The 18,049-nt window shown below is 45.6% G+C and overlaps 1 protein-coding gene across 8 annotated transcripts in view; it reads left to right on the top strand.

Moving 5' to 3' along the window:
- PLEKHG4 (pleckstrin homology and RhoGEF domain containing G4) overlaps positions 1-18,049 on the top strand; it is a 92,155-nt gene that overhangs the window by 32,637 nt on the left and 41,469 nt on the right. For all 8 annotated transcript variants that reach the window (XM_063334087.1, XM_063334089.1, XM_063334094.1 and 5 more), the window contains exons 5-10: positions 2,768-2,891; positions 3,993-4,086; positions 9,183-9,269; positions 11,075-11,191; positions 13,411-13,509; positions 14,578-14,726. In XM_063334087.1, coding sequence (XP_063190157.1) covers positions 2,768-2,891; positions 3,993-4,086; positions 9,183-9,269; positions 11,075-11,191; positions 13,411-13,509; positions 14,578-14,726 — 670 coding nt within the window. The remainder of the gene's footprint in view (positions 1-2,767; positions 2,892-3,992; positions 4,087-9,182; positions 9,270-11,074; positions 11,192-13,410; positions 13,510-14,577; positions 14,727-18,049) is intronic.

Here is an 18,049-nt window from a genome sequence, read left to right as displayed (position 1 = left end):
ACTTGTTGGTGATGCCTTTCAAATAGTTTCATCTGTTCTGATGCCTTTGTTAGAAAAGGAAATGGTGAATATTGGAGGTGGTGCAGAGAAGGGTGACAGCCCTTTCTTGTAGCTGAGTTGGGTATCTTATGGCAAATGACTGGAAGGTTGTTTATCTCATAAGTTGATAGAGAATGAGGTGAAAACACCTTTGTGCACGGAAGGACGGAAAGGGAAATAAGACTTTTGCAGTCTTCTGGAAAAAGGGGAAATGAGAAACTGAGTGCAGGGCAGAGTTATGGTATGTTCAAACATGTAACTTTGCACTGGGAGGTAGATTGCTAGAACAAATTCCAAAGGAGGATTTCTAATCTTCTGGTCTGCTGATCAGGTTAGACACTCTTATGCTGTGTACAACCGCCAAAAAATTACAGGGTTTGACAGAGGGGCCTTTCAGAGAAGCTCACAGTTCATACTGTTGTAGAAGCCTGACTGTGGTCCAATGCTCTAGTTGCTTCCTTTGTCACAGATTCCTATCGTAATGTACAAATGTTAAACAAAACAAATGCATTTGAATATGGGAGGAAGGGATTGAAATGCATTGAACAAACAAGGTTTGGGTTTGATACTGCTTCTAAGAGAGGAATCACATTTTCTGTAGAAGCTGTATTGGATTTGGCTGACATCTCTTCTCTCATGTGTCTCCTTTCGGATTCCAGGGGGCAATCCTCACACCTGAGGGAATGCACTCACCACTCAGTTAAATGCTTTATGGTAGACATTGGTAATGATAGAATAATTACATTAGAAAGATAACTTTTAGAATGAATAGTGAATAAGAGCTAATTAATAAACTAGTAGCTGATGGAGTTAGGAGTAAATTTTCCTTTCAGGAGAGTTTCCTTCCTGCATTCTGTTTTTGAATTATCTGGTTACGCTGCTGTTGGACACCCAGCCCTGGCTGCTTTTTTGACCTAGTTGGGCAATTCCCAGGCTCCTATGTGGAGGTTCAAGGTTTAATCAGGTTCTGGTGATGCCCAGCCTCCTTAATAGACGAAAGATGTTGCTTCAGAGTAAGAAAGCTTTTACTGAGCCTGGTTATCGAGCCATTTTTCCAGTAATTGAGTGCTTTGCTTTTTTAAAACTTTCTGATGATCCCCTTAGCTTATGAAATAAGGTATATTAATAAGCTTTTCCTACTTGCTCTCCAGCTTTTGGATTATACAGCATCCCGTATTTATGTACATTACAGAATACAGTATTTCTGTAGTAATAAAACTCCTCCTGAATCACACAGTTGATGAAAGATTTTGTCCCTGCTGTTAGCAGGAGAAAGCCTGTGGCACGATTCTGGTCCTTGGGAGGTAGACAGCCCTGCTTCTAAGAGATTCCCATCTGTGTCTGTGGCCCTTACTCAAGTCACACCTTAGCGACAGATTGAGATCTCACCAGGGTGCTTTTCTGTGCTTGGGGCTGTCCATCTGTGTCTGTTTTACCTGTCAAGTCGCATGCTTGTCCCTGGGATGGGGAGAGACGTGGTCCAGGACAGTATCTCCTGTGGTAGCAATAAAGTTCAGAGGAGACAGAAAGACATGGCTTTCTCTAAGCCACTGGTTTTGTATTGTGCTTGGAATTTTCTCCCCCTCTCTCATACGGTTTGAATGACAGGAAATGGCTCCTGTTCTTGTGAATTACTTTTCACACAATAGAGGTGTAGTCCCTACTATTCTCCAGATTGCTTACATTCCTGGTGACCTGGGTGAGCGAAGAGCGCTGGTCACTTGAGCAGGCTCGCTCCAGAGGCACTGTCTGCTTTTGGATGGCAGAGGAAGCTGTGGGTCTCCAAAGCGGTGTGTCCGCCTGCTCTTTACCTCTCCTTTGCATCTCAAGAGGAGGCTGGATGCAATTCCAGAAATCGCACTGTTATGTCCTCATCAGAGTTCTTGGTGCACATTGTGGCTAAAGCCCAAAGCCAGACTATTGTTTACATAGGGCAGACTTGGTTCCTGTGATAAGCTGTGACTTTGGGCTTTTGGAAAGCAGGGGGCATAGAACTGTTGCCATGGCTAAGTGAAGCAGAGGGGTTTCTCCTTCCTCAACACATCAAAACTCAGCTGTGTTGCCCATTCTGTGCCTTATCGATTCCCTTGGCGCTGAGCAAGCTCTGAAACTAATGAAAATCTGGCACTGATTCTGTCCTTGTTAGAGCTGCAGGCAGGCAAGAGTGTGCTTCTGGGCTGTCCACTCTGCAGCCTCTGAGGATGAGCTCCGGGCTCCTGCTCCAGGGCTTTGTTCCCAGAAGAAGTGTCTGGTGTGTGTGTCCAGTCTCATTAGGTAGCGCATGTTGTTCTGCAAACCTGTCCGCATTCTCTCATCTGACAGCAATGTGAATATTGTAACATAAGTGGAGATGAGATTATTTATCTTGAATTCAAGGTTCTTGCTCTTCTCAAAAGGTTGAATTATTAGCCAACATCAACCATATTTTATGAGGAAAGTGTTTGTGTAGAAGAGAGCAGTCCAAATTTAACACTACCATGAGAGAAAGGCAAGTAGAGCTCAGCTATTTCACTCTGGGCAGCATTTGGGTACTTTGGAAGTGTGTTTATAGCCTACCACAATCTGCAACATATGCTATATCTAGTTCTGTGGAGTGTTTCCAGGAAGGTGATGGAGTCGTGATCGGGGAATATGAGACATACACACCTGGAATCAAGCTCTGTTGACTTTCTTTGTGTGACCTTTTTTTTTTTTTTTTTTTTTCCTTCCCCCCTCCCTCTTTTTACAGGTACGAGGGATAAATCAGGACGTGCAGTGGCCATAATAACAACAAGGAACACAGCCTGGTTAAACCCCCACTGCAACACCACTGAGCTTGTACGCCTTCTTCTGTACCTGCATAGCATCCCAAGGTTTGTGATGCTCTAGGGCGGGCAGGGCAGACACTGCTCCTGTGTCTGCTTTGCCTTTTAGGGGTGTGGAAGCTGAGGCGGTGAGTGGAACGAGTTGTCTGGAAACTGGCCTGGAAATCTGGTCCAGACAGTCCCGAAATTGTACAGGTGGGGGTCTCCCGCTAGGGTGAACTGGCTGGTGTTCAATAAGCACTTTGGCTATTCCTTATGTGCCTTGTGCACATGGTGTGGTAGAGTTAGGTATGTACTGAATGTTTTCATGCATTGCCATGAATCCAAGCCATTCTTGCTATCCTTCATTAGCTCAGAAAATGGGATTTGAGAGCTATGATGGGGCAGTCATGCAGCAGCTCTGTGATACAGTGTTCTGACATGATATTTTAAGGCTGGGCCTCCAAGCTGAGAGGGAGGGAGGATCTGCAAGGCTTGAGAAAATCTGCCTTGATGTCTGCTGACAATTGTTTTTGGAGTCTGCAGGCTGGAGTTTGCTGCAGCTACTCTTCCTTTCACTGTGACTCTCCCCCCACCCAGCTCATCTCAGGCTCTCCTGAGACTTTGTTTCACTTTTAAATTATTAAATAATAACTCTGTTAGTAATTTTTTTTTTTAAGCCTTTAAACCATTGATAAAGGGAGCAAGCTTAACTCAAAGAAGCTGCTACTCATGCTTTGTTTCTTATGCTTCTCCGTTCAAATCTGATTCTGGGCAAGATAGATGTTGGGTCTGATCCAGAATGGCTGTTCTTGTGGAAGCAGCGTGGGTAAGGCCAAGCTTGTCCCTGGATGCAATTAGGAAGGACTGGTTTTCCTGTATGGATTACACAGCAGGTATCAGCACCTTTGCCATCAGTGAGATGTATCCTAGGAATTGGAGAAATGAGAAGCTCAGGTGGAAATAGCAAAGGTAAAAACTGAGCAATCCAGGTGGTGGTTTCCATGTATATATTTTGGTTAGGAGAAGGTGGCCAGATAGTTCCACATCCTTACAGGCCCCTAATGTACTGGGTTTTTTTCACCCTGTCATGAGTATGGGTTCTGTTTCCATAGTCTTGTTGATTTTCATTGGTGACAAACATGACCTCTTCTTTCTCTGTTTTTGCAGACCAGAATGTCAGGCTTTGGGTCTGACTGTTCTTGTGGATGCCCGTCGCTGTTCACCGGTTCCTGCTCTCTTCAAGGCATTCAGCATATTGCAGGTGAGCCTTGAGCTTGGGCAAAGGATCCTAGTTGGCTTGCTGTCTCTGTTGGATGTTACATCTCCATCTGCTGCTTATGTCTCCATCTGCCACCTGGCTTTCAGTTGGCTTTGGGAGGTGGATTTGCGCACCCAGTCCTGTTTTAGGAGGGTGACCTGGACTTGCCAGACGCAGACAAAGCAAAAGCCCTAAGCAAGTCTGAGTTAGGGGAGAACACCCCTCCCCACCCCTGCAGATTTACTTCTGTCTCTGTGCTGAAAGCAGCCTATACTGAAGTCTAAATGCTGTCCTGAATTATCATGCTTGAAGATGATGTCCCCTGCACTGAGAGGCTGTGTGAAACATGAAGGGATTTTTGCCCAGCACAGAAAAGGGAGGAAGAGAGGCCTCTGCCCGCTGTGGAGGGAAGGGGAGGACACAGCTTGTCATGCCAGCTGGAAGAGCGTATGCAGCTGTTGAAGTGTCTGTCGGTGAATGATTGGAATCGGACATGCTGTAACTCTATATCGCTTCAGGTCAAAGGCTTTCATATCAGTCACTTGGAAAGCAAATGGGTTGTGTTGCCCCCGCTCCCAGATAGCTTCTATCTGCTGCTGTTAGAAAGCCAAGGAGATGCTGGGTTGTAGTGATGACTAATCTTGTTTAAGCAGGTGTTCCTTTTAAATCAGAGCTTTGGTCTCTCGGGACTCAAACTCTGCAAACTGGATCAGGGCAATGCTTTAATGAGGCTAGTGTCTCTGTGGTTTATGTGCTTCGGTGCCACATCTGAGAGTTGGGGCTGAGTCAGAGGTTTGTCCTCCTGCTTCCTGGGCTGGGTGGTGCTGTGAGCTGTATCAGTGTGCTCATTCTCTGTGGTGAAGGAGTAATCTGGTGCCCTGCTCAGTTCTGCAGAGGTAACAAACAAGTTATCTTCTCTTTTATTCTGTGCCCACATAGCAGTGGGCTTACTAAAGCTTTTGAGCATTTCATTGCCCATGTAAGTTGCATGGTCGTGTCTTAGTGGGATGATTTGGAAATCAGCAATGCGTTGAGTCACAGTGTGCTTTTTTGGGTCCCCAGTCTCCTGCAAGCATGGCAGGAATAAAGCCATTCTAACCTTAAGTTTCTTACCCTCTGAAACGAGGGAGGGAGGGAAGCTTTTTGCAGTGCTTCTGTAATATCCTGCTGTGGTGGCTGTTTGGCTCTGAGCACCTGTTATCAGGGTGGTGCAACAGTTAGTTAACAGGGATTAATGTGCTGCAAGACAGATTGCTGGGGCTGAGTGTGTGCTCCAGGTAACAGTGACTGACAGAGGCTGATTACTCTGCTTGTGGTTTTTTGGTCCTTACACTGACTCTTCTGCAGACTCTGTAAACAAGACCTGTTCAGCTAGCTCGTCATCTGATTATGGTGCAGGAGTAATCCCCTGGCTCCTCTGAGCCTCTTGGAGATCCTTGGCATTTACCTCTGTGATCCCACAACAGTACTCGTCTGCTCTGAAACAAGGATAGAAAGATACAGAAAACTGACTGTAATTGCAGCGAGGCAAGCCAAGCTTTCTAGAGCACAGCAAGGTTTGCTGGCCAGTGGATACAGAAGCACAGTCAATATGTTGTGTCTGTAAGGTCACAAAACAGATCATCTCCTTGGGGTCCTTTCTGAAATCCCTGACGCATCTCCCAGTGCATCTCCCGCGCATCTCCCATCTTACCTCTGGCAGACTCTCTGGAGGTCCCTTCTCTCCTGTTCTGCTCCCCACTTCAACAGGATTTCATTTACATGGCTTTTGTGAAGCCTACTATCATATTGTGTCTGGAATCTCCTAAACATTGAGATCCAGTGTTGCTTGTTCCATTTTGAAGGGACCTTTTCCTCTTGAGCAGTGAGGAGCACTGCTTCACAGTGGGTAAGCACAGATTGGATGACCTAATGCAGTGTCCCTTCCTCCTGCAGTGCTTGGATCTGTTAACCCTGGAGAACCTCCCTGGGGAGGGAAGACTTTGATCCCACAGGTTTCTGGGTCAAGATCTGGGAGTCGGAGGAAATACTTATTCCACTCATCCATCTTTCCGGAATAAATGTGTGAATGGACTTTTAAAGTGCTAATAGACAGCTTTTGGTGCTTGCAGGTGGCCTTCTCTACAGCGCTATGAGACTGTCCATTGTTTTATCTAGAGCCCTCTAGTAAACTGGTGAAAGCGTCTCATCCTCTCTGTCATCAGAGTTGGGGGAGTTGTGTTCTGCAAGACTTTCTTCCACCTTCCTTTTTAGAATATGGGTGGCTGGGAGGTGCTGGAAATCCTTCTGTCCCAGACAGCACTGGGAGCAGAGGCAGAATAAAGCACTGCAGCAGAGACAACTCAGGAAAGGAGCAAGGAGGAACTGTGTCAGCTCCGTATGGAGGTGAGGGGAAATGCGCAGTGCGTATGTGCTGCAAGAATAGATCATGCTTGTTCCTGTGGGAAACTGCCTAACGATGCTTTGGAACAAGGTTTTTTGTGGTGGTAGATGCTGCTGTGATGTTTGGTCACAGGTTGTCACCAGTAAGCTCTCTGCTGGGGGACCTGTTCAGAGGAACTTTGCTGCTCAGTAGTGCTGGGCTGATCCCTTGGTCAGTGAGCAGCAGGGTATGGACAGTGGAATCTGTGTGCTGGCCTTCAGCGAAGAGATATCTGTAGGATTTCCCTCTACCTGAGTCTTTATAGAATGAGATTCTTTTGAATTTCATGTATCAGTCCTGTAATCTGTTGCATCTGTGTGTTGGATGGGGAAGGGAAGAGTCTGTTTATGAAAACAAAGAGATACAGTAGCAGTTGAAAGCAGGAAAGTATGTGCAAACCTTTCTGTTCAAGAGGTGTATTTGCATGCCCCGTTACTGCAGAAGTACAGAGGACTTTGTTACTCTGACGTTAAAGACTGGGGACCTCCTACTACTCCATAAGAAGTGGTTACTTTGAGATCGAACGTGGTATTTGGGGACTGTCCCATGTGCACGGGCATTCCTCGCAGCCTGTGCTTCAGGCTGCGCCAGTGATGGTAAGTCTGGCCATGGGCTTCCCTTTGGGTCAGGAAGCCAGAAGACTGGTTGAGACTTCAGTTTGAGAAAGATGGAAGAAAGAACCTAATTCTCTTTTTAAAGAATAATAATAAAGGGATGGATGTTCACCCTGGTGCTTTCTGAGCTCCTGTTGATGCCCCTCTATTCTACTCTGTCCACACTGTCCCTCTTTTGGGAGGCAAGGAGTTTGCTTACATGCATGGGACTCTGTTTCTTTGCTTCCAGACAGCTGGTTTTGCTAGCAAAGGTGGTAAGAGATTGTGCGGAAAGCTGCAGGAGAGCTTCCTCAAGTAGTATCGTGCTGCCTCCAGCTCCGCCGGTCTCCCGACGCGCTCCTGTAAACTGTTTTACTGCAATTTGATTGCTCCATCAGTGCTGGATGAGACTGACTTATCTTCAGCTGTTTAAAGAAAAAAAAGTACGATGAAAAATACTTGATTTCTTTGGAAATATGCCTGTTTGTTGGATTGGAAAACTCTGAACTTCTCTCCTGACAGCTTTATTTGTGAATGGTTTTTCAGTCTCTATTTTCAGCAATAACAAACAAGCAAGTGAGTGTTTTGGCTGTTGTTGTAACTTTGTGTTACACCATCACTACCTTTATCCCTCACTCATATTGCACATCGCGTGACTGTTGAACAGGGGTTGTGAAAGAGTAAATTTATTTAGTGCCATGAACTGTCTTGAAACTGTGGCTAGTCTTCATCCTTCGGTACTTTCTGGCAGACAAAGTCAGAGCTGCCGATACAGCTGTAATACCTCCCCATCCTCTCTTCAGATGAACTTTAGTATTTACCTAATACAGCCTAATTATGCAATAAATTCTTTTGATCAGTGTTCAAATGACAGTGAAAGCATGAATCACTTGCTTTGGAGAAAGGGATTTGGGAAGACTTGAGAAACCTCTCACTATTTTTGGGACATGTTTCAGTTGGGATTTTTTCCTGCCAGCTCAAAAGGATGTTTTAGGATTAGATGACAGAAAGGTCTTTCCCTCTGCTCTGGAATCTCTGCTGCTGCTTTTGCTTGCAGAATTGATCTCCTTGTGTTGGTGTTGTTTCTTAATTGCTGTGCTGGGCCCAGTGTCAGGTTAGGCAGCTCAGTCTCTACTTGTACACTTGCCTCTGTACTCTGGCTCTGCTGCTCATCGTGGACATTTAACCTTAAATGCTGCTGAAACCATTTATTTAAACAGGGTTCCCTTGCTGTCATGGCCTGCTGTGTGGCAGGTTCCTTGCAGCTCAAGCCGTACCAGAAAAGATTTGTTGCTTGAGAGTTTCGAAGATATTTGCAGAGGTAAAGGCCATCTAGGAGACATCTAGATGGGATGGCTCTTATTTAACCGTGTGGAATGACAGCTCAAATGGCTTGTCTCCTCGCTGTCCAGATCCAGGCATCATGTGTTTCGTGGGCCCTGTCTCCATGGTCTGGATCTTTCTGCTATGTTTCCCTCTTCCTGCTGTCGCTCTCTGTGCCTGTTTCTCACTTCCCTGTAGAGTTCTTCTATAATTGGAGAGCTGCTCCTGGATCACAGAGTTTGAACTACAGCTGCCAGACATCTCTTGTATTTGGAATTTCTGTCGGTTTAACAGTAGCAACAGGATGCAAGTCCTTGATTGTGAGTTGGCAGTAAGTAAAGACAAGATGACATTTTTGGCACTGTGGGGACAAAAAATAACTTCCTTTCAGTTAGGAGAAGTGACCAGGAAAGTTATCAAGAAAAAACTTGCACATTGAACATGGTTTTTTTTCTTTCCGCCCCCCCCCCCCAACACACTTCCCTGTGTACAAGCAGAAGGTTTTTTTAGTACAGCCAAGACCTGACCTCTTTCATTGCTTCCTTAAATACTGCAGGACTAGTTGATCTGAAGCAAACTACCTTAAGGACGTAGCCTTGGTGCTCTGTAGAATGGCCTTCCCTGTACCTGGTGACTGCCTTCCAGGCTTCCTAAATGCCTTTGAAGGATAAATTGTAATCTCGTGTGCAAACCTGGTATGGTACGTTCTCCTTAGCAAGCCAGGCAGATAGGTAATGGATTTGTGCTCTGTTCTGTTTTAGGACATGGATCCTCACTGCATTCATGGAGTACTGCTTCTGGTTGAAAGAGATCTGACTTTTCGAATGGAGAAGCCACCAGCAGGACAGGTAATGGAACCATTCATCCAGGGGTTGCTGGGGAGCTCTTGATATCCTCTATTTAACTCTCCCAACAGCGAGTTCTCTGCTGATGCATTTATTCTTACATGAAATCTCTGTAGTTGTTCTCAGTATTTTATGGTTGTGATCTCTTACGGATGTGGTATTTATAGGGTTGTAAAGTTTATGCAAGCTGAACGTATCTCTGTCATGCTGTGTTTATTGCTGAGTCTCCACCAGTGACATTTGCATCATAATTATGTCAGTCTGCTGGGGCCCTCCCTCAGTGTGCAGGGGGTTTGTTGGGAGTGTGGATAGCTGTATGGAGGAGCCCTGCACAATTAATAGTAATAGAGATAGGTGCTTTTCAACTTCTTATGGTAAAAAGGGGGGAAATCCTTGGTCAGGAAGAGATCTCATTAGGCTGAATCCTGAACTCCATCCTTTGAAGGTACTTGTTGCTTTTCTGGATTTTGCGTATCTCATGTTTCCTCCCCTCATAGTCACTGCTGTCAGTGGCTAAGATGTCTGCAAGAGGGGGAAGAGGAGATGTGTATGTGTGTGAGGCTCCCTTTGCAGCTGAAATGTCTGAGAAGACTAACAGGAGGTGCTAATGGAGGAGGGAAAATCATCACAACATCACTGAACACCCCAACTAGAAGTAAATCTGCCTTGGTATTCCATAGCTGTGTAAGAAATGTAGGCTCTCAGCCATTCTTTGTCTGTGGTGAGCAAATAGATGCATCTCAGCCATCTCCCTCTGCTCTAAGACTGTTACAAGAGTGGACTGGAATTATGTGCCTGCCGAAACCCTGTAGACTTTAGAGTAGGCCAGGACCTCCCTTTTGGCTCCTGGGGATGAAGACATTGTGAATAACAGCAGTTTTGCTGTGTGTGGTGTGCAGCCCTGAAAGGCTAAAGAGTAACAAATGCTATTAGTCCATTTCCTGATTGCCCCCATGTGGAAGAATTTGAAGTGAGAAAGGGGGCTGCAGGTGTGTGTGTGCAGGGAGAGCTACAGAAGACATTAAACATATTGAAGAAATCCAAAGTGTGTAGGAGGGAACGGAACAAAGGGTAATAAAGCCATCGGCATGCGGGAGGAATTGGAAGCATCATCGCTATTTTGTAAGGAGGTGGAAACTTCACAGTGTGTGTGTGGGTTAACTGTCTGCACCTGAGTTCCTAGTGTCTGGGCTGGCTTCCATGTACCTGCAGGAGCACTTGTCTGTTTCTCTGTTGAGTATAAAAATGCTCTGAGGTCCTACAGACTCACAGAACACAAGTTATCTGGGTCAAGATCCAGGAAGCACTTGAAGCGAATAGCTGCTGTGATGAGTGGGTGGATGAGGGTAGGGCAGAGGCTGCTCTGTTTGACTGTTTTTCCAGGAATTGAGATGGTGAAGCTGGGGGCTGGATTTAACCTCCCAGACTCTCCAAACAAATGCAAATCTCAGCACAATGTGAGAACATAGGAGGGACTTGCTGTGCTTATACTAGGAGGTACCGGCTCTGGAGAAGGCTGGCTGCTGCCAGAATTCCATCACAGATGTTCTGCTTGGTGAAACAGCATGTTGTGGCCTGCATTCCCTCAAGGTTCGCCCACTAAGCTGTACAGCAAGCTGCTCTAAGATTGAATGGATTTATTTTTTTTCTTCAAACTGTAGTTATATTGCAGATATACTCTGTGTGCTTTGTTTCTGTGCAAGATAGATAAAGAAATAAAGGATGCTGTCTTTCATTGACCTTCCCCTCCTCCTCCAGTGCTCACACCCTAATGCAAATGTGCTTTTATGTCTTCTATTCCTGTGCAGTTTGAACTTCTCACCTCCATGAAATCCCTCCATAAGCATATAGACAGCTCGCAGCTGCCTCTAGAACTGGATGGGACCTTCCCTTATTGCCACCGGGACTGGTTAGGCTTTCGCATGGTGAGTAGGATGTCTCATGTTCTTTGGTATCTGAAGGAAGAAACAGCATGGTAATGGAGTTGAAGCAAGAGGAGCTTGTCAAAAGCTGAACCTACAAGCATTAAAAGACAATGGTTCCTGTAATAGCTACGGATGCAAATGAATCTCTGTTATCAAAAGAATACTAATGCTGTCTTTATAAAACGGATGCATGCTGCAACCTATTGGCATGACTGCAGGAACTAAAATTTTCATTTTTATCTCATCTCCTTGAACTGCATTAATTCAGAATTGACCATAGTTTGAAAGGAAGGAAGAAACAATCCCGTTTTATGTGATAGACAGTGGCACTTCTCTGTGGTTATACTCTGAGGCTTAAGGGCAGACACTTGTGCTAATCTCAAGAGACAGTATTAGTATCATATTGCCTTTGAACTAACAATGAAGAACTTGAGCATAATAACAATAGTTAGATCCTGTTGGTTTTGGAGCAGGTTCCCCGGACCAGGCTAAGAGAGTTTACCAAGGGGTAAAAACTGCAATTCTGGCAGGAGTGAAACCTGGAAGTTGCTGGTAATCAGTTCAGATGCTTCTGCTGTGCAGCAGGGGATGTGCAGGCTGCCAGAAGTCTGCAAAAGTAGCATCTGTGGCACCAGCACCCAGCTCTGTGTACGCTCATGCTGTGGAGGGACCATAGGTCCTGTAGATCATGTGCTTGCTGAATCTTTAAAAGCTGTGTTGAGACAAGATTTGGCATGCTGGGACTAGACAGGATTAAATCTCTGTAAATCTGCACAAAAATTGGCTGTCTTCGCATTGCGTTTGACTTGCTCACCCCGCTGGATCACAGAACCATCGCCTCTGCTTCCAAAATATTCAGTGGTCTTTTGGCGGGGATCTGGCTGCCCAGAGTGCTGTGTGGCCCGCGGTGCAGCCTTTGAAGCAGGTGAAGATATCACTGCTAATACCACTGTGGTGCTGGTGACAAGCTTCAGCAGTTTGGCTTAGCACGTGACAAAAGTTAACTTATCTTTTCCAACTTATTTTAGAATGCATTTTTTAAACTTGCGCATAAAAGTACTAGCATGAACCCGTGCTGATGTAGTAGAGGTACAAAAGCCTAATCTTGGTGCCTGGGATTGAATTTAAGGTTTATTTGGCAGTGAGGAGGCGGAGTAGCTTTGCAAGAGGTTATGGATTAGTTTTCCGGACAGAGTTGAGAGAAGCTTGAGAGCTGAGGTGCTCTGTCCATGCAGAAGGATAGTTATTGAAGGAAGGAGCATGATATCAGAATACTTCTTGTTTGTACCTTGCATCTTAACATGCAAAATGTTAGTGTAGAAATCAATCTGTATGGGTTGCCTATTTATATGATGAGCTGTGTGTGATAGCACACCCATATGCTCAACCCTTTTAGATCTGCAGCTATGTGGCAAACAGCGCTTATTTCCTGTCGCAGTGATCTCACCTGCATCCTGCCTGCTAATCTGTCACTGCTGGGGCTGTTCCAGCACTCCAGGGAGGAGGGAGTTTGATTCAGTAAAGATTCCAACAGCTGCTTTTTTTTTTTGTGTTTTGTTTTGAGCACGCTTGTTTTGGAATAGCTGTTTCTCTCTTCTCTGATTTCAGTTGGCTAGAGGGTGGCATCTGACAGTATTTAGGCTTTATATCACCAACTTTTCTAACCCCTGTGAAATGTTTGGGGTTTGTTTTGTTTTGTTTTCGTTCCCCCCCTCCTCTTTCCCCAAAGAGGAGAGATTTCGTATTTGTTGGTAGTTTAAGGTGCTTCATTGTGGAAGCTTTCCGGTTTCCTAATCTTTAATTTGCACTACTTTTAATATGAAGAGAAATGCTTTAAAGTAGAGAAATTCCAAGTACTCGTTCTATGTTTTGTTCCTCCAGAATTCATGCGTAGTGATTCATCTTGGTGGGAAGTTACAAGAAATGCTAATGTGGGACATAAGTGGACCAATTTTCTTTTCTGTAAAGCATGACCCATACAAGCCATGAGTATGCAAGTTCATAAGGTCTGCATAGAAGCCTTGGTATAGAGTGAAGATCTGAAGGCTCTGATGGGCCTCTCTTTGCTGATACAGCCTCACCAAATAGTATAATCGAGCCCTTGGGTTAATGTGTTTGATCCTCTCTTGATTTCTGTACTGTTAACCTTGAAGCTGAAAAGACAGCTTTCCTGTCAGCCGTGAGACAGTAATCTCCGTCTTGGTCCTTTCTTCTTGTAGAAACTGGAACATTTGCTACAAGGATGCCAAGGTGCCTGTGTCTTCCTCCAGGGAGCCATCCATAAAGTGGAATCTGGAAAATTACCAGAAAGAGCGGAGGTAAGTGTGTCCCTTACCTCCTGTCAGAGGTGGGCCTGGGTCAGAAGAGAGCAGGAGGCTGAACAGCTGCAGAAAAGCTGTAGCTTTGAATTTGTGAGCTGTGGTAGCAGCATATTCAGTGTGGCACTGCAGAGCTGTTGGGACAGCAGGATGAGTAGAAGCTAATCCAAATAAAGTGATAGAGGCTCCACTGGGTGTAGAAGCTGGTTCTTTGATCCCTCAGCATCACTAAAGGTGATCTCTTCAGCTGTGCTTGTTGCTGCTGGGTGCTTGCTGCAGCGTTGGAGTGTGTTCTTAGCAGCTCCACAGCTCTGCCGCCGGTACTAGCTTTGGTGTCCCCAGTACTGAGCAGCTGCCTCAGGCTGTGTCACATCAGATTGGCTTGAATGGCCTGGAAGAAGGTTAGGTGACACCATAGATGGCGTTGCTGAGGACAAGGCTTTGCTGCATTTCCAGCTTTGCTGCCTCCAGAACAGAAGTTTGTAAGTGGGCAAGGGGAGAAAGGTACAAAGGCCGAGACAGTGTTGTTGCAAACATGTTATATCCCCTATGCTTGAGAAGCGGCTGTGCCTCTGACAGAGTAGAAATTTCTGCCAGCTCTGCGCTGAGTGTCCCGGCAGTGAAACAATGGAAGATACAATGGTGGCTTCTCTGGCCCTTCCTGCAGACATGCGTATATCCACAAACCCTTCCCGTGCATCTTGTCCCACAGCTTGCAGCCATGCAGGTCCAGGTGCTAAGAACAGCAGGAGCTACCTGTGAGTGGAAAATGAGGCTGGAAAGCTTGTTCTTTCTATGCCCAGCAAATGGAGTAAGGACAATGATAGGAATTTGCTTTCAATTTTAGCCTGGTGGGGAAAGTATTGAGAGCATAAAGAGTGTTGTTTATCGCTTTGGGCTTGTCAGGCTTGAGAGAAACAGCTGTGGGAAGCAAGCTCCCGCTTTCCTAGGGTGGGCCGAGGTGAGATGTGGTTTGTGCGTGTTTTGGTTTGGGCGCTGGTTTTTGCCTGTTCCCACATTGCCTATAGGTTGCAGTAACTGCTCATCTCACTCTTGTGATTCCTTCAGGAGGCAGCTGTGCTGCTGAGGAACTACAGGCAGTTGATGAAGAATGTTCTTGAAGATGCGCGGCTGGTCAGACTGCAGCTGGAGGGTGGAGCGCTTCTGGCCAGACTGAGGAAGGAGGAGTCTTGTGTCACCCTCACCCACGACTACAGGTGAGCCACAAGAGTGGGAGAAGAGGAGATGGAGATGAGGAAAAAGCAGGTGCTGGGGTCTCTGTGAGATGATCCCATCGTTGGTGCAGCTTCCTGTAAGGAGGACTTTTGTTGAAAAAAGCAAAGGTGAAAATCATAACAAATTTTACTCTTATCCTGACTGCTTCTTCCCCAGTCCAAAAACTTGTCTGGGTGAATACACTTAGATGGTTAAAGTTCCTTTTCCAAGCTAAATCAGACTTACCTTCTGTAGTGGAGAGAGGGCTGGATATTTTGTGCACCTCTAAAACACAAGTCTTAATTGATGATGCCAGTGATGAATGTTTTAGGTCCAAGGCATTTATCACTGTGTGATTTACCAAGGCACTCCTTATGCAAGGGGATTTCCAAGGACCTTAGCTGTGAGGAATGCTTTCTGGCTGAAGCAAGCTCTGATCTCCTCGCACATTGTTACGGTTTGCACAAACAACTGTTCACTGCCCATTTGCAGAATGGGTATGAGAAGCGGGGACCGAGAGAGGCCGGCTGTTTGAAATCCCCAGGACATTGCACAACTCCTGTTTGTACTGTTCAAACACCTGAAGCCTATCAGCGTGTGAAGGCCTCTGTGCTATGTGCTGTGCAAACAGCAAGGTAGAAAGAAAGCCCTTGGCACCCAGGAGCTTCCTGCCTGAGTGTGAGAGAAATGCTGGCGTGTGGGTGCAGATGAGGGTGTAGCGGATGGTGGGGCGGCGTGGAACAGCTCTGTGCATCTGCAGCCTGGCTTTGGTTAAACTCTCTGTTGCCATTGCAAGCTGGGAGGTTTTAAGGGAGGGAATGGAGAGGAGATAACAAAATAGCTGGCAGGCTATGTCACCCAAACACCGGGAAAAGAACATTTCTCTTTGAAAAGTCAGCGAGTGGATGACAGTGCAAGTTCCTACCTGTCACTGGGAGATGGGGGTCAGCATTTCGGTGCTGAGTGAGGGGAGCGTGGGGACAGGTGTAACCTTTTTCTTTTCTCTGCTTGCTGTGACTCCTGTCAGCAGCTCTGGCAGGCTGCGCAGGCACAGTTTTCTCACTGAACTGGTGAAGTGCTCTTGATGCAATTTTGGGTACAATTAGTACAGTACAGCCTCTTATTTCTGACATGATACAAAAAGCACAGATAATGGGGGTTGGTTTTTTTTTTAAATTTATTTTATTTTAAGCAACGCATAGCAACTTTAGAGTCTTAGGAGAATGGGGAGAACATGCATGCTTTTTATGTTTTGTTTTGGTTTTAAGCTAAGCCTGTGTTCTTGTGCAGGGAAATGATCAACTTTGAAACCTGATCTGATAGAGCCCCTAGGGATAATTTAGTGCTTTGATTGCCCTTAGCAAGGGCAGATGTGGGGGATACACACAAAATTCTTTGATTGCACAGTGTCCAAGGGCAGGCTGAGCGTATGTAGCATGTTCTCTGCTTAATTCAGGGTATATTTGTTGCCTGCCAGTATGCATGGAGGGTGTGTGCTATGGCTCAAATATATGTGGCTCTCTAGCCTGAGAATGAGTAAATGAATATAGTGGGGGAAAAAGCTACTCCTCTTCTAGCCTGTGTAGTAATTGCAGAAACTAAAATCCATGCAGTATTTTAACTGAGGAAATGCCTGCTTGTCAGGTAACTTGCGACAGGGAACTAAAGAAGTCAACCCTTCCCTGTTCTGGGATCCTTTTAAATGCGGAAAAAGCTTTGTCACTTGGCCAGAGAACTCTGTATGAAGCACTATCGGTTTTAGATCCTCCACGGCTCTCCACTTGCTCCTTTTCTCCAAAATAGTGTGAGATATCAAAGGTTCTCAGCTCTCCTAACCCTGGAAAGGCTCCTGGTTTTCAAAGGCTTTAACTAATAGAATCAAAGTAGGGTAGGGACAAAATATTGTAGTTGGCCTACTAAGCTAGTATGGAGTGGCTATTGATGTATGTGGGTCTAATATTAGATTTTTGACTCGTGATGTGTGAATATGGAACAGGATTGGTTGTGTCCATACACTCGGCAGGGCCTGTTGTATTTCTTTTCTGACCTTCGAATTGTAAAATCTTGATCAATGCTTAATGGTCTAATTTCACACCACTCCCCCAATACCTGAAATCAAATTATTTACAAAAGCAAGTCAAGGGGCTTTATTCTTCTGAGACACCTTTTGTCTCTTGTTTTAATCACATGTCCCGTTGTTTTAGGTTGTTTTTTTTTTTCTTCTTTCTTGTGGTGCAAAAGTCTGATCAAGCAGAGAGTCATGACTGCAGAGGCTTCTTAGTCAGAAGTTATGAGGCCAGCTGTGAACAGCTAACTGTCAAAATATACAAGAATTATGCACAGAGGCAAAAATCGTAAGAGCACGAGTTTTCTGGACTCCTAGTGCTCTAGTTAGTTAAAATATGCCAACCAGAAGCGCAGAGCTAAACGTACAAAACGTGATTTTTCTTAAGAGACACAAAGAGGACAAGCCCAGCTGCACCATCACCTTGGGATTAAACAAGCAAGAGATTGACTTGCTTCTTTGCAGGGGACGTGTTTTGCCAACTCTGACTTTGTTGCTAGTTTGTGGCTTCACCTTCTGGTATTCTTTTTGCCACATGGTAAGAATAGAGATGGACAAATCCATCTGAAAACACTTGACTGCAGGTTAGAGATAGCATGCTAAAATAGGCAAGGAAGCAGGCCTGTGCTCTGTGCAGGCAGATGTTATCTGCCAAATACCTTTCTGGAGCATATAGCAAACAAGACTTGCTTTAGTCTTTCTTTAGTAATGAAACTCTTCCCCTGGGGTTGGTTTTGGCATGTTTCCTTGCTCTGCACTCCAGGAGAGCCGAGATGCCCTTTGAAGTGTTTTGTGACACAGAACAGTGGGGTCTCGTTGCTGCTCAGGTTTGAGCATGGCTTTGCGAGGGTTTACCAAGCCAGTGACACAGCTCCTTTCCTGCAGAAACTGAACTCATCCCATCAGAGGTGTGGTTGTACAGGAGACATGCATTGTGCTACATCCATTTGTTGCTCTTTGAGAGCCTCTGGGAGTCTTTCTTGGATGGTCCCATCCTGAGAGATGCTGCAGCATCACAGCAGTGGCTTTGACCTGTAACTCTGCTCACTCTCTGTTCCCAGTATGAGCTGACCAAGAGTCTCCATGCTCCTTTCTTCACTAAGTACCGCTGTAAAAGATAGCCTTGCCCATCCAGCTGCTTATCCATGAAGGGAAAGAAAGACTTCTCCAAGCAGTCTCTCTGGATCTCAGCCTTTTCTCAGCTTAGAAAGGAGGAGCTCCATTACCGGAATACACATCCTACAGGCATCCCATTGCAGG

The sequence above is a fragment of the Chroicocephalus ridibundus genome, chromosome 4 (genome assembly GCF_963924245.1).
Source record: "Chroicocephalus ridibundus chromosome 4, bChrRid1.1, whole genome shotgun sequence".
NCBI lineage: Eukaryota > Metazoa > Chordata > Aves > Charadriiformes > Laridae > Chroicocephalus > Chroicocephalus ridibundus.
This window is presented reverse-complemented; position numbering and strand designations above follow the sequence as displayed.